The sequence below is a fragment of the Chinchilla lanigera genome, unplaced genomic scaffold (genome assembly GCF_000276665.1).
Source record: "Chinchilla lanigera isolate Chin_1 unplaced genomic scaffold, ChiLan1.0 scaffold00014, whole genome shotgun sequence".
Lineage (NCBI taxonomy): Eukaryota > Metazoa > Chordata > Mammalia > Rodentia > Chinchillidae > Chinchilla > Chinchilla lanigera.
In genome coordinates this window covers 25149867-25164171 of record NW_004955415.1, presented here as the reverse complement: position 1 = coordinate 25164171, position 14305 = coordinate 25149867, and the positions used below count along the sequence as shown (strand labels likewise).

General features: G+C 35.7%; 1 protein-coding gene across 4 annotated transcripts in view; it reads right to left on the bottom strand.

The window, feature by feature from the left end:
* Macrod2 (MACRO domain containing 2) overlaps nucleotides 1–14305 on the bottom strand; it is a 1840776-nt gene that overhangs the window by 75013 nt on the left and 1751458 nt on the right. For all 4 annotated transcript variants that reach the window (XM_005380889.2, XM_013512283.1, XM_005380890.2 and 1 more), the window contains one exon: nucleotides 5059–5136. In XM_005380889.2, the coding sequence (XP_005380946.1) occupies nucleotides 5059–5136 (78 nt within the window). The remainder of the gene's footprint in view (nucleotides 1–5058; nucleotides 5137–14305) is intronic.

The window sequence follows — 14305 nt, the reverse complement described above, 5'->3', positions numbered from 1 at the left end:
ACTCGCTCTACTTCCCAACATAATCTTTGTTTGGTCGCCTTGCCACTGACAATTCCTTTCTTTCTTTTTTTTTGAGGGGGTGGTAGTGAAATTTGAACTCAGGACCTCATGCTTGCCAAGCAGGCCCTACACACTGAAATAAAAACCTAGCCCCTAATTCCTTTCTTTCTATTCCTTTTCATACCCTTCCTTAATTTTTCCTTTCTCTTTTTACCATTTTATAAATTTGCAACAAATGAAGAGGAAAGTAAGCAAAACAATATAGACAGCTCATTTAAATAAGCAAAATCAAACACAAAGTCTATGGTATTATGATAACTACCAGGCCTGAAGCCCCCTTATGGTACTTTCTAGTCAATACCTCTTTGGCAATCACTGAAGTTTACTCAACGACCTGACTGTCAGAATGATCACTACCTAGACTTTATCCTTCAAGCATCTAAGCATGCTTTTCTGAATGTTACTTTTTTCCTGCTTTTGGATTTCATAGCTATGAAATTGTGCAATGTATAGATGGCACCCAATTTATGTTTGACTTTTGGTGGTGGGAAAGCTTACTTATACAGCTATTCTGTTTTTCCCTCTCAGTACAATGTTCAACAAATTATATGAGATATTCAGTACTTTATTATAAAATAGGCTTTGTGATAGATGACTTTGCTTAACTTTGGGCTATCTACATATTCTGAGTACACTTAATGTTAAGTTAGGGTAATCTATGCTGATTGGCTTGTTATTTGGAATTACGATTCAATTGGCTTGAATTTGGGACTTATCATCACTTCAACTTCCGGATTTATCAACATGTAATCCTAAACAGAGGAGCATCTATACATGCTTTTGTAACTTTTAGAGTTTAATGTTATATTTCTGACTCATTTATGTTTTTGCATGTATTTATAGTTTATAGCTCCCACTGAGATTTCCACTTCATCCTTATCTTTATTCCTCTGTATGTAATTTGGAGTTTTTCTCTGATTGTTTTTCAGACTGTTCTCTTTAATGCTGTGTTGATTGAGTTGATCATGAAGTGCTTAGAATTAATTGTTTTTATGGAGACTATAAAATTTCTAGGATATGTGGGTCCACAGTTCCACTGAATAATTAAAACATCTCATCATTTTTTCTTCAAAATATTTTTGTCTCTTCCTCCCACCCACACTTTCAGAGATTTCTGTTCATGTGTATTGGAACTAGAATTACCTTTTAAATGTTCCTTAGTTCAGCGGTGTATCTCTCATTTTATTCAGTCATTGATTCTCTTTTTGTTTCAATTTGGATGATTTCCATAGCTACATATTAAATTTAGTAATCTTCTGCAGTGCCTGTCATTACTCTTATTGATTGCAAGTTTTGTCTCAGGCACAGTGGTTTTGATCTCTAGAAACTCAATTTGGGTCTTTTTACATCTTTCATGTCATAAATTAATATGATCAATACTTCTTGTAGCATCTTCAAAACATGGAATTCAGCTATAACAATTTTAAATGTTCCTTCATATTAATGATCTGTACAATTTCTGAATTGACTTCTCGTAATTGACTTTTCTTTTCCTAGCTTCATACTTTCCCTGCTTCTTGTAAAGAATTATGAAGGATCTGAGATTTTTCCCAACTTGCAAATAACATGTTAATCTGATGAGAAGATGGTTCATATTCAAATCAATAGCGTTAATCAGAATGTGTTTGCCATTCCGGGGGCCCTAGTTCCACAGGGTGACCTGACGGGCCAACATGTATCTACACAGTTAGTAGGTTGTATCGCAGGAAGGGCCCTTGAACATAGAGAATCTGAATCTTTTGTGGCAGACAGTAAGTATGTCTGTTCTTTGATCTGGAGGTAACTACTACTCCATCTTCCATGGATATAAGCAACCCTATTCTTTGTATCAAAGGCAGACATTTTCTCTGTTTTTAAAAGTTGTTTGTTATATGAACATTCTTGAAAAGATTAGTTAGAGCAAAAGCAATCAGTACCCCTGCTCACAAGACATGCAAAACATGAAAGAGGCATGGAAAACTTTCTGCTAGTATTTCTTTGCATACCTGGGAATTTGGTCAATTTTATTTGTGGGGTGTGAGATAGATTCTAATAAATATTCTTAAGCTTCATTCTAGGACACAGTCAAGTCACTCAGGCAAAGCTTGAACATTGAAAATCTTGTTTTTAAGACACAGAAGGAGGGCCAGAGTAGCATTTAGTCTATTGCTCATTTTGTTCTATTATAGAAACAAAATAGTTCTGAGTTCTCTATACATTTTCTGGTTTTCTAGCCTGGCTGGTGGGACCAGGGCCTCCTCCTGTACCTGTATTAATTCAAGGGTTAGTCTCTCAAGTCTTTCAGCAATATTTACCTAGGCCTTGGTAATTTCTTTTCCTAAATACCCAGCTTGTCTTCTAGAGAGCTTTTCCCTCTCCAGGACTCTGCCCCCACACTCTAGCAAGTGAGCTTCCTAAGTCCCTGACAGACATTTCTTCAACTCAAGGAGTCTACTGGGTTCTGCCTAAGGTCTTCCTCTCTGTACCACAGCCTGAAAATTATTTCCATGCATTCAGCTGGGACACTGATAGGGCTCACTTCATGTTTTGATGCTTAGAGATTTCTAAGACTCATGAAATTTCAACATCAATTGGTACTTTTACTTTTTGTGACAATGGAACTTAGTCCAGTAAACACCATGACTCTGGACGTTTTTTCTTACAGTGCTTTGGACTGAACCCAAGGCCTACATCTTTAGCCTTTAATTTTTTTTTTTTTTTATCTTAAAACAGGATCACACTAAGTCACTGGATTGCCTATTCTAGACTGAAATTTGACTTTGGCTTATTGTGAAATATTTTAATGCAATGTATAGTTTACTCCTACAAGACATTGGTATTATTATTGATTTGTAACATCAATATTCATTTAAACTTCCCCAGTAATTACCACTTACCTTGTTCTTAATTCTTTCCTTTGATCATCTATCTGGAATTAGTATCTTCCTATCTATGGATCATTAGACACCACTAGTGATGAATTGTGCACCTTTAGTTTGTTCTGAAATATTCTTTTTTTTTGGTTTTTCTCCGGTACCGGGAACCGAACTCATGACCTTGCGCATGCCAGGCAGGCGCTTTTGCCGCTGAGCTAAATCCCCAGCCCCCTGTTCTGAAATATTCTTAATAAACCTGGTTTTTGAAACATGCTCTTCCCTTGGGTTTAGAATCCTTGGCTGGCAGCTCCTTCACTGTCTTGTCGTTTTATTTCCATTATATCTATTGAAAAGTCAGTGATCATATAAATGTTTGAAGATTGCTTTTTAGATGTTCTGTTTATCTTTGGCCTTCAGCAGTTTTACTCTAATGGGCTTAGTTGTGGATTTAAGTTTTATTTATTCCGCTTTGAGTTCAAAGGGCTTTTGGAACATTTGGCCAGAATCTTTTATCAATATAGGATATTTCTCACCACCATTTCTTCAAATACTGCCTTGGACTGATTCTTTTTCTCTTGTAACTTGTGATAGACTTAATCATCGTAACTTCAGTATCTTTTTTCCTTCTTTAGTGTTTTCATTCTTTTCTTTTCTGCTGATTTTATTTTGGATATATTCTTTTACCCTTACATTTAGTCAATAAATTCTCTTTTGCCTGTGTCTAATATGTTGTTAAGGCATAAAATTGTTCATTGAATCATTAACTTCAGTTATAACATCTTTTATTTCTAGGATTTCTTTTTTGTTTTTCAATATCCAGTTCCCTGATATAACTTTTCATCTTATCTTTATTTCTGTATACATACATAGTTGGAATAATTATTTTATACTTTGAGTTTGTGATTGGTTTTTTCAGCTTATATGGGCTTACTTATCTCTTTATGTTTCATTGTACCTTGTTTCTTCTTTTTTGGCTACTTTTTATACAGCATATACAATAAATTTCAGTGTTAAAACATATTTAGATAATATATATTGATACTAATTTTTTTTTGTCTTTTTAAGGTGGGGTCTCGCTATGCAGTTCAGGCTGGCCTTGAGCTCACTTTCTAGCCCAAGCTGGTCTTCAATTAGCAATGATCCTCCTGCCTCATCCTCCCGAGTGCTGAGATTATAGGCATGTGCCACCCTGCCTGATCTTATTGATACCAATTTTGAAATAATTATTCTAGCATTTTCATATGTTTACTTAATCTTCTCCATATAGTCTTTTCTAACTTTGCCATTCTCAGACATAAACTTTGTCTTCCTTTCTATATTTAATCCTTTGTACATGCCTTTGGTTAGTTTATTCAGAAAGTATATCTGGGTGGCATATTTTCTTAATCTTTGTATTACTGAGAAAATGTTACTTTTGACTTCATGCATGAATAGGACATCACTAAATATAGAAGCAGTGTCCTTTAGAGTTCTGGAACTGTCACCTCATTTTCCCTTGTAATTTAGTGGAGAAGAAGGCAAAGACCAGTCTGACTCTGGTGATGCTGCCTATATCCTGAGTTTTCCTTTTTTGTCTGCTTTCAGAGCCTTTCTTTATCATTGATCTTCAGAAATCCCATGAGGCTATGTAGGTGTCTATTCTCATTTGAGCTTTCATTATCTTTGCTTATAAATACAATGTGTATCTTAGTGTATGGGGCAGAGAAACTGGTTTGCATTAGGAAAACACTTTTCAATTATTTTTCAAAAGACTCCTTCATTTCTGTTAGTTCTATTCTCTCTTTTTGATAGTCCAAGGATATGTAGATTTAATCTCATGGGTTTATTCTCTAGACAACTTCCATTTACTGTCATTCTTATCATACATTCATTTCATTACTTGTGAGCTCAAAGCTTACAGAATCCAGGCAGGTAACAGTACATAAAGTAAACAAAGCCAGCCAGGTACAAAAAGAATGAGTGATGAGGATGTCAAGAGCAAAACCCCACCTCAAGATCGTGACTATCAGTCAGTTGGTACTTGGCATTAACAAAATATTATCAGAATTCCATTTTTCCAGAAAAAACACTCAAGTCTGGTTCTTAAACAATTTAATATTTCCCAATGAGGAAATAAAGGTGAGCAAAAGATCTCACAACTTACCATCGGGGTGATCTTGGTCACACACAGAATGATCTGTTACTTCATTGTCTTTTGTAATATTGCCATCCTTTGCAGACTCTGACAATAAAGTAAAACTTTGATCAGCGCTTTTTAACTGAGATAAAAGCAGCTTCCAACACTGACATGAGAGATTTGTTTGTGAGAGCAAGCACAAACCTTACAAAGGAAGAGGTGTAGTTGGGGGGTGTCTTTTTTGCAGCAAAGAAAAAATTATAAAGCAGGTTTCCTGCGTCAGCGAAAAGTCTTAGAATTGTGGAAAAGGATATGAAAGAAAGGCAAAAATAGAGAAGATTAAGGGAATATCTAATTTTAACATTCTTAATGCTTGCAGGACTGTAGTTATTCATATATGGGAGCCTTGAATCCTTGAGAAAGTCAGATATAGCACCTTGGAAATCCAGTGGTAATTAAGATCATCTTCCCTGGGTACCAGAAGAGTTGAACAACAGAACAAGGGAATGCAAACCAGTTCCGTGTAATGCTGTTCTTTCTCATACCTCATTTAGATATGGAATCAGAGTACATATCTTTTTTTGTTATAATTAATGTTATGCAGGAGATAATATGGCTAAAAGGACTCGATGGTTCTGGGCTCTTGCAAACTGCAATTCTGAATGTTTCCAGGTCTCTCTAGAAGTTATTTTAGAAGGCACTGGAACACGCCCATGCTTAGATTGACAGGAATATAGGAGATTACTCCTTCATTCATTTCACAAATATTAAATATTAACTACATGCCAGAAATTGTTTTGAATGCTGAGCAGGCAACAAGGAAAATAAAAACTAAATCTCTACCTTTCTGGAGCTTATAATCTGGCAGATATATTTTATGTAGCTAAAAAAGAAAAGTAATTTAAAGATATCCAAAAACCACTAGATAACCTTGTCAGCATATGACCGAGAGTCAGCTGGAGAAGGAAGACCTACCTACACCTGTGCTACTTACAAGTGAGTTCCCTACTGGGTTTGAATCTCTCAGTTGAGTGTTAACTTCCCAACAGAGCTGAATCTGATGCAGTCTAACACCAGTCATCCTTTTTGCTTCCCTTTCCCTCTTCCTTCTTTTCCTTCTCTTCTCTCCTCCTCAAAACTGGGAAACAGCTTCAAATATTATGGATTGGATTGTGATGAGAAAGTTTGTTTCTTCAATGTGCCACAAGCAACATTTGATGGGCAAGTGAGAAACCTAGGTAGTTAACATCTGATTCAAATTTAATAACCAGTGAAGCGAGTATACACCTGAAGTGTATGGTTTTAATTAACTGCAAATAATTCCTCCAGGGCAAATGTTTAATTATCTGCACTGTTTCTTATATCTTTCTGAGACTGACAATAAGTTTAAAAGTCAAAATTTGGAAGCAAACTGGAGCATGCACATATTTTCCAAACTGTTACCTCATTCACGTCAAATTGTTTTAAACCAACTCCCATTAAAAGGTGCCCTTTTAAATTTTAGAGCTACTATGGACTCAAAAAAGTCCTGTTTTCCAATAACACTGAGAATAAACAATGGTTGAAAAGTAAACTATCTGTATAAGGCTAATATGAAAGTTTTTTAGTTTTGTTTTCAGAAAATGTTATCTTTGGATATGTAGCTTTGTTCAACACTCAGTTCTGTCAACATCAGCAACTTAGGATTACTTAAACTTTTATATGCACTTGGAATTTATTCATTAACATTTAATAATATACATTAGTTATATGAACAGTATTTCTCTGCACAATTCTTACTTAAGTATTGTCATTTAGAAGGTTATTTACATTGAGTTTATACATTTATGAGTGTTCTAATGATTCTCATAAGATGGGTGAAAAACATTTGAAAATCTAATTACTGCCTTGTTCATGTTTCATCATTAAAATCTATGTCTTCCGCAAATTAGAACACGATTAATTCCAATTTCCTCAGAGGGTTGCTTTCACATTACTGAAGCCTTTTCTGAGCTTATATGCTGTACATAATTTTTTGTGCAGTGTATATAATGCATTTCATTGAAGCCAAGATATTATCAATTTGGATTTCCAGTATTATGTAATGTTATCAAATAAACTATGACACCTTATAAATTCTAAGACATATCCTGACTTTTAGAAATAAAATATGTGAAAGAATATGCACCTTAAAAATACAATTTCAGCATGTTTGCATATACAAATATACATGTCATTATGTACACAGATATACATGCGTTTATGTGATGACAGGAATTTCATATCACCATGACTCATTACCAATCCCTCTCTGTCATCTGTGTAAGTCTGTTCTCCAGAAATGGTTCTATCTTCACATTTGCCAGTAATGATAACATTCACAAATAACCAAGTGGCTATGATGCTTTCTGCTGAAGTTACTCTATTAAAAAGATTGCTTGAATTTCCAGCCTCATAAAATTTAGCCAAGACTGGATTTAATCTTGTATATTTTAATAAATAGATCACATTAAATCATGCTTAGCTGTGGGTTTGAAATGACAGTGCAGCTCTTCTGTTTAGGGAGAAAGGGAAGCTGCATTGCATACTCATATGAAATTATTATACATAATGACAGAGAGGAAATATATACAGTGGTATGGTAAGAATGCTGTGTCCCTTAAAATTCATATGCTAAAGTCCTAACTTGAAAGGTGCTGGCTTTAGGGGATAGGACCTTTGAGAGGTGACTGGGTCATGAAAGTGGAACCCTCAAAAGCAGTGTTACTGCCCTCAGGAAAGAGCTCCCTCAACTCTTCTTCCATGGAGGACACAGCAAAGAAGCTCTGTGAACTGGATAGTGAGCCTTCAATGGACACTGATTCTGCCAGCAATTTTGTCTTGGACTTCACAGCTTCCAGAACTGTGAGAAGTGAATATAAATTTTTTCAAAATTAATTATTTACTTGTACATTTTAGATATACATAAAGATCACAATCATCATAGATAATTTTTACCTGTACATGATATATATTGTTGCCTTTTTGTGTGTCTTTTTGAGACAGGGTCTCACTATGCAACATGATATGTATTGATTAGAAGTGAGTATCTTTTATTTATAAGCTTTTCCCTTTGTGGAATTTTGTAATGGCAATTGAAACAGGATAAGACACTTATATAAATGGTAACAAAGAGCTTATTAGTTCTATAAGCTATCATGAAAAATACAAATACTAAATTCTTGTAGCACCTTGGATTGCCATTTTATATAATTCTAAAAATTATCATTTGGTAATGTTAAAAAATGTAAAACAGTTATCACCTAATTCTGAGATTTAGTCAATATTATTTATAGCAGAAAGTAGAATTAAATTTACATGTAGATTCTGACTTTCAAATACTGTAAAGTCAATGTCATATTTAAAGGAGTTTTTTAAAAGGTGATATGAAATCAAGTATTCAAGGCAAAGTCTATACATAGATATGCTTTAAAGATTAACAAGAATAAAAAAAACTTTCATAAATTAAAAAACCCTCTCATTGAAAGAGGTTGAAAAGAACATTGAATACTTAAAATTCATTAACACAAAACCCCCATGAAATGGAAATTCCAAAAAGTAAGTCATTTAATGGATACATTCATATATATATATGTGTGTGTATATATATATATATATATATATATATATATATATATACACACACATATATATATACACACACACACACATACATATATGTTATGGATTTAAACTGTGATGACAAATGACATTACTGAATTTTATATAAATATACCTAAACTATAAATTAAACTAAGCACCGTTGTTTTGTCCCCTTAGAATAGACATCCTTTATGCTAGGGGATCCCTGGGTATACTCTAGTGAACTACCAATCCCTTGTAAAAGACATACAAATGTGTTGATATATGAATATGTTCATTTTTTCTGGAAGGCAACAGTTTCTACCACATTCTCCTTACCTCATCAAGGTTAAAAACAATGAAAAATTTATATCCCAAAGCCTGTGACACTGCCATTCTATAGAAAATTTTCAGGACTGTTTTTGAGGAATTTGCTAGTGAACTTGGTGCCCACTTCACGAATTCATCAATGATGGCAACTTTTGAAATCTTAAGGGAGGTTTCCCTTGACAAAATAACCAAAAATATTGGGATGTGCGCAATAAATGAGGTTGACCCAACTGATAAAAAACAAAAAGAACTGAGCCAAAATTAGAGGCAAATATAAAGTATAAAGCAAGCGATGATTAACTGTCTCTGAAGATAATTTCATTCCAGGAAATCTATAAAACGGTTTTGGGAAGATTTGTAACCTCAACCACTATATAGAGTGGTGGACTGCAATCATTTTAGTGCAGAAGCTCTAATGGTTTGTACAAATAAATACTGTACACAAAAAAACCACACACTAAACATTCCTTTTCTGCAATGTGCAATTATCTACAGGTAAGCACCAGAGTTTGATGCAAAAGTTGCCTGGAAATACAGTCACCTGGATTTTCTTTGCTTCTTGCAAACTGGTTTGATTATACCAAGAAAATATTGATCCTGGCCTGCTCTTTGGAAGCGCTGGTTTATTATGTGAATCAACTGGGACAGTGTAATTTTCCCTGCAACCAAACAGGATGCTTATCCGCAGTAAATCTATGCAGCTGTTTAAAAGTCTCATGAAAAAATTGTAGTGGGTATTTGTTTATACAAGTAAACTATATCTTGCCATACAGTCCCAGAGTATTCAGGTTTTAATGACCGCAGTTGTATTGGTCTCAGTGAAGCTGGATATACAAGGATGAACTATATTTACCTGAAAACTATCTGGGTCCACAGACGGGACATGGCTCTGGATGTCAGGAGGCCTAACTGAGCTATAGTTGTTCATCTGTCTTCATTATGCTGTCATTAACCCCCATTAAAAGGTAGCCAATTATTCCCAGAGTTATGGAAACCAGGTACTAATCACCTTTGAGATGAAGTTGGGAAAAACACCATCAAAGACAAGTAGTTCTGTTTCTATCACAAAATACATTCTAAATTATGAACAGTGGACTTCAGAAAAGAAGCTGGAATATTCTTGCCTTGGGGATGAACATTCTTCTGCAGGTTGTTATTAAAAATCTGAACAAATAAGATAATAAATCATTATGATGGAATGAGTACTAGTTGAGGAGTGAGATTCAGAATTTGAACTATAAGCTTCCTAACTCTATGAAAATCTATTTACTTTATACAATCTTAGTTTCTGCATACTTCTGCACCTAGTAATGGAAAGTGCTGACCTAAGTAATTTTTCTAATCTACAGGTTGGTCCAAATTATCTCTACGATTCAGATAACATCTGTCTGTAAGTTTTCCTATTTTTCCCTTATTATCCATCTACCTGAGTTGAACAGTTCTCTCTGAGATTTTTGCTGTTAATTTATAAAATAAAGGTTAATAGTGAGAGAAGTACTGCAGCACAATGACCAGAGCCACGCCAACCCTCTTTAATTTAGCCACTGGACGAAAAATCATTACAACGTAGAACAGAGCAGCTGGATGTGAAGCCGGGTTGGACCACAATGGAAAAAGAAATTCTTAATTACCCTTTCCATCAAGTTAATTTTTCCCTTTTGGCCATGTAAACAAAAGAAAATGTGCTCTTATTTCCATCTGTGTCTTGGCTGTTTCAGTATCCTTGACCTCCTTCTTCTGATTCCTTCCTGGTCTTGCTTCCCTCTACCTTTTGAAGCCTCACACTGCAGGCATCATTTTAAAAACTCTGGTGAGGTCACATCATGGAAAGTAGCTAAAGGGGGATGGGGGAGATAGCTCAGCGGCACAATGCCTGTCCAGCAAGTTGGAGGTCATGAGTTCAATTCCCAGTACCAAAAAAAAAAAAAAGAAAAGAAAAAAAGAAAAAAAAAGTAGCTACAGATCTAAATGTAGGCAAGATTAGAATTCTGTTATATAGTTCTTCTGTATCAAGGGCTCTATTGTACAGCATTGTAACTATAGTTAATAATATATTGTAGATCATTGTCTCTTGGTACCTGTTCAAGATTGGTTCCCTCCCAGACCCTCTCAGATGCCAAAATCCATGGATATTTAAAATAAATTATGTCTTGTAAACAATGGGGTAGTATCTGCATATAACCTATGCATATATTTTATATACTTTAAATAATCTCTAGATAATTTACAATATGTAATACAATATATGTGCTATGCAAAATGTTGTTATACTATTTAGTAATAATGATAATAAAAGTCTGTAAATATTCAGTACAAGTGCAATTTTTGCTTCTTTGATCCCACAGTTGAATCTACAGGTGCAGAATGTACAGATAAGGAAGACTTGTTATACTTGAAAATTGCTAAGAGGGTTGACTTTTAAGTTTTCTTACAATAAAAACAAAGTGATATGTGACATAATGCATATGCTAATTTGCTTGATTTGCACATTCAACACCGTAGACACACATTATACTTTGGATATGCGATGTCCTTAAAAGCCCATGTGTTATAGGCTTGGCCCTCAGGGTAGTGCTATTAGGCAATGGTGGAAATTTTAAGAATTTGGATGTAGCAGGCATCCTGAGGTCATGGAGGTGTGCGCCCTCGAAGAAGACTGTGGTGCACTGCCTCTTCCTTTTTCTCTTTTCATACTGGGATGTGAGATAAATAGGCTTCCTGCAAATCATATAAAGTGACATGTCTGAAGACTAAGATAAACATTTGGATCTTTTGTGGGAGTTACTAATGCTACGTGAACTTCAAAGACCGCAGTAACTTCTTGTTAGCATCTTTTGTTTCTCACAACTACAAGGATCCATCAACCCATCCAAATGAAAAAAAGGACAGAGGCCTTATCAGGAGTTTCCATTTTCCAATGTGCTTAGTTTTTTTTTCTTGCAACTTTTCTCCAAGTCATTGCCTATAATTATCCCATAGGGACAGCTTCAGAGAGGTTCATTTTATGGTATCCACCACACATTATTTTACTGTTGTCTCTTTTGTTGGGTGTTCAAACTGTCTTCCAATTATCTGCTATTCTAAACAATTCTATGTTGTTGTACTGGATGTTTGAAGGCTGAATTCACTCTTCTCTTCTCTCCCAGACTACTCCCGTTTCTGAGACTGGGAGAGAACATAGATGGCTAGAGCTAGAGTTATTAGAAACAGCCTGTAGCAGCTAAGCCTTGCAGCAATGTTCACTACCAGAATCCCAGTGGACTACCTCAGAAATTGCAGCAGATGGTCCCAGGAAATGTGCTGTTTCCTGCAACTCTAATTAAGATGGCTGCCTTAGATAGACCCAAAGCACCCAGGAGTTTAAAGCAAAATCCCTGACCTCCAAGGATTCAGGAGATAAATTTCCTAGTTTCCTCACTCTTCAGGGAGATGATTGTGGAGTTACACTTTTGTGTAACTTTAGAGTCTTTGTGGTTCTTCAAAATTCATGGTTTAATTTTAAGGTATATACCTTAGACATTTCTAAAGTGTTTTTCTACATTTTAAGAATTTTAGTACTCTTGTAGATCTATTTTTAAAAACATTCAGCTTTACAATCACTTCAAAGTGTACAGCACTCAATAAACTTGTACCAGATCAAAGAACTTATAGAGAGTTAAAGAGGGGAACAGCCTGTTCATGCAGAATAAAACAAGTTCAGTGGATTTCATTTGCAAATGTTACCCTGGTGGTGGAAAAAATGAGGTTACATATGGTATTATAGGAAATGGGGTGTATAGCTGTATTTGTATGATGAGGACAATGTTTTGCCTCATAAACTGAGAAAAATGTGTTAAAGTGTTGCAAAATTTTATCTTATGAGGGCCTCGGGAAGTATACTAAGGATTAACTTAAAAGCTCTATTTTCTATTTCTAGGAGAATTTTATTTGAATTTGCAACTCAGAGTAGCTTTTACCATGAGTTCTAAAAATCATTATAGTATTGTTAATGTAATGGGTGTAATGTAATTAGTTTGCTTGAGTGTGTTATGCCTTATGTTTACATGTATCCTCAAAGCCTTATGCAGTCATAGATGGGGCTTTTTCAGAGATGGCTGAATCTAGAATGTGTGACTGATTCATGGTGCAGTGCTAGGATTAAGGGTGGTGATTACTAAATCAGTCCGCTGATTGGTTTGCTATCTGCCTTGATCCTGGTAGCCTAGAAAGACTATCAAAGGGGAAGGAAGATTCTGCTGAGGTTCCTTGCTTATCTTGCTGCCTTCTGCCTACCATGAACAGTTTCTCCTCTGTGATGCCCCTCTGCAGTGCCATTCTGCCTTGGAGCCAGCCAACTATGAACTGAAACTGCTACAAACTGTGAGCTAAATAAAACTCTCCTCTTTTAACTTTGGATGTTGAGTATCTTGTCTCAGCAGTGAGAAAAGTAACCAAGACAGGCTGTCATAACAAAGTGTGTTAGACTGGGTAGCTTTGACATCAGCCAGGCTTTCTTTGCAGTTTTGGAGGTGGGCATTACATGATCAAACTGCTGGTGAGTCTGGTTTCCAGTTAGGGCTCCTCTCTTGACTTGTAGATATCTGTCTCTGGTTGTGTCCTCACTTGGATTTTCCTCATTGTACATACTAGAAGAGAAAAATATTTTATTCTCTCTTCCTTTTTTGTATGGGCACTAATCTCATCATGAGGGCCTTACCATCATGACCTCATGCAACTCCCAAAGTCTTGTCTTAGTTATTTTTCTAATTGCTAGAACAAAATACTGAACCCCAAAGTTAAATGAGGGAAAGGTTTATTTGGCTTACAATTCGTGGAGATTTCAGCCCGTAGTGGGCTGGCCCAAGGCCGGGTGGCATGGCAGAGGGACATCACAGAGGAGAAAAAGTTCATGGCAGGCAGAAGGCAGTAAAGCAGCAATGTAGCAAAGAAGCAGCAGCAGCAGCCTGCCTCTCCCTCTTATCCTTTTCAGGCTACCTGTCCATTGCATGGTGCAACCCATATCCACAGAGGGCCTTCCCATTATCCACACCCAAAACTATGCCAAACAAATCAGTGGACTAATATAGTAATCACACACTTTTAACCCTTGCATTAAAACCTTAATCCCAGCATCACACATTCAATCCCACAATCTCACATCCTAGATCTAGCCACCTCTGATTTTATAATTCTTGCCTGATAAAGCACCATGGCAAATAGAATCAGCAGTAAAAATTTTAGATTAGAAGTACTTCTTCCTGGAACATCACATCTCATTATGGCAACAGTGCATCCCCTGTCCATTTGGTATATCCCCATTCTCCTACTGCTTCCTCCACCACAGATGAGAAAAACACATGTGATG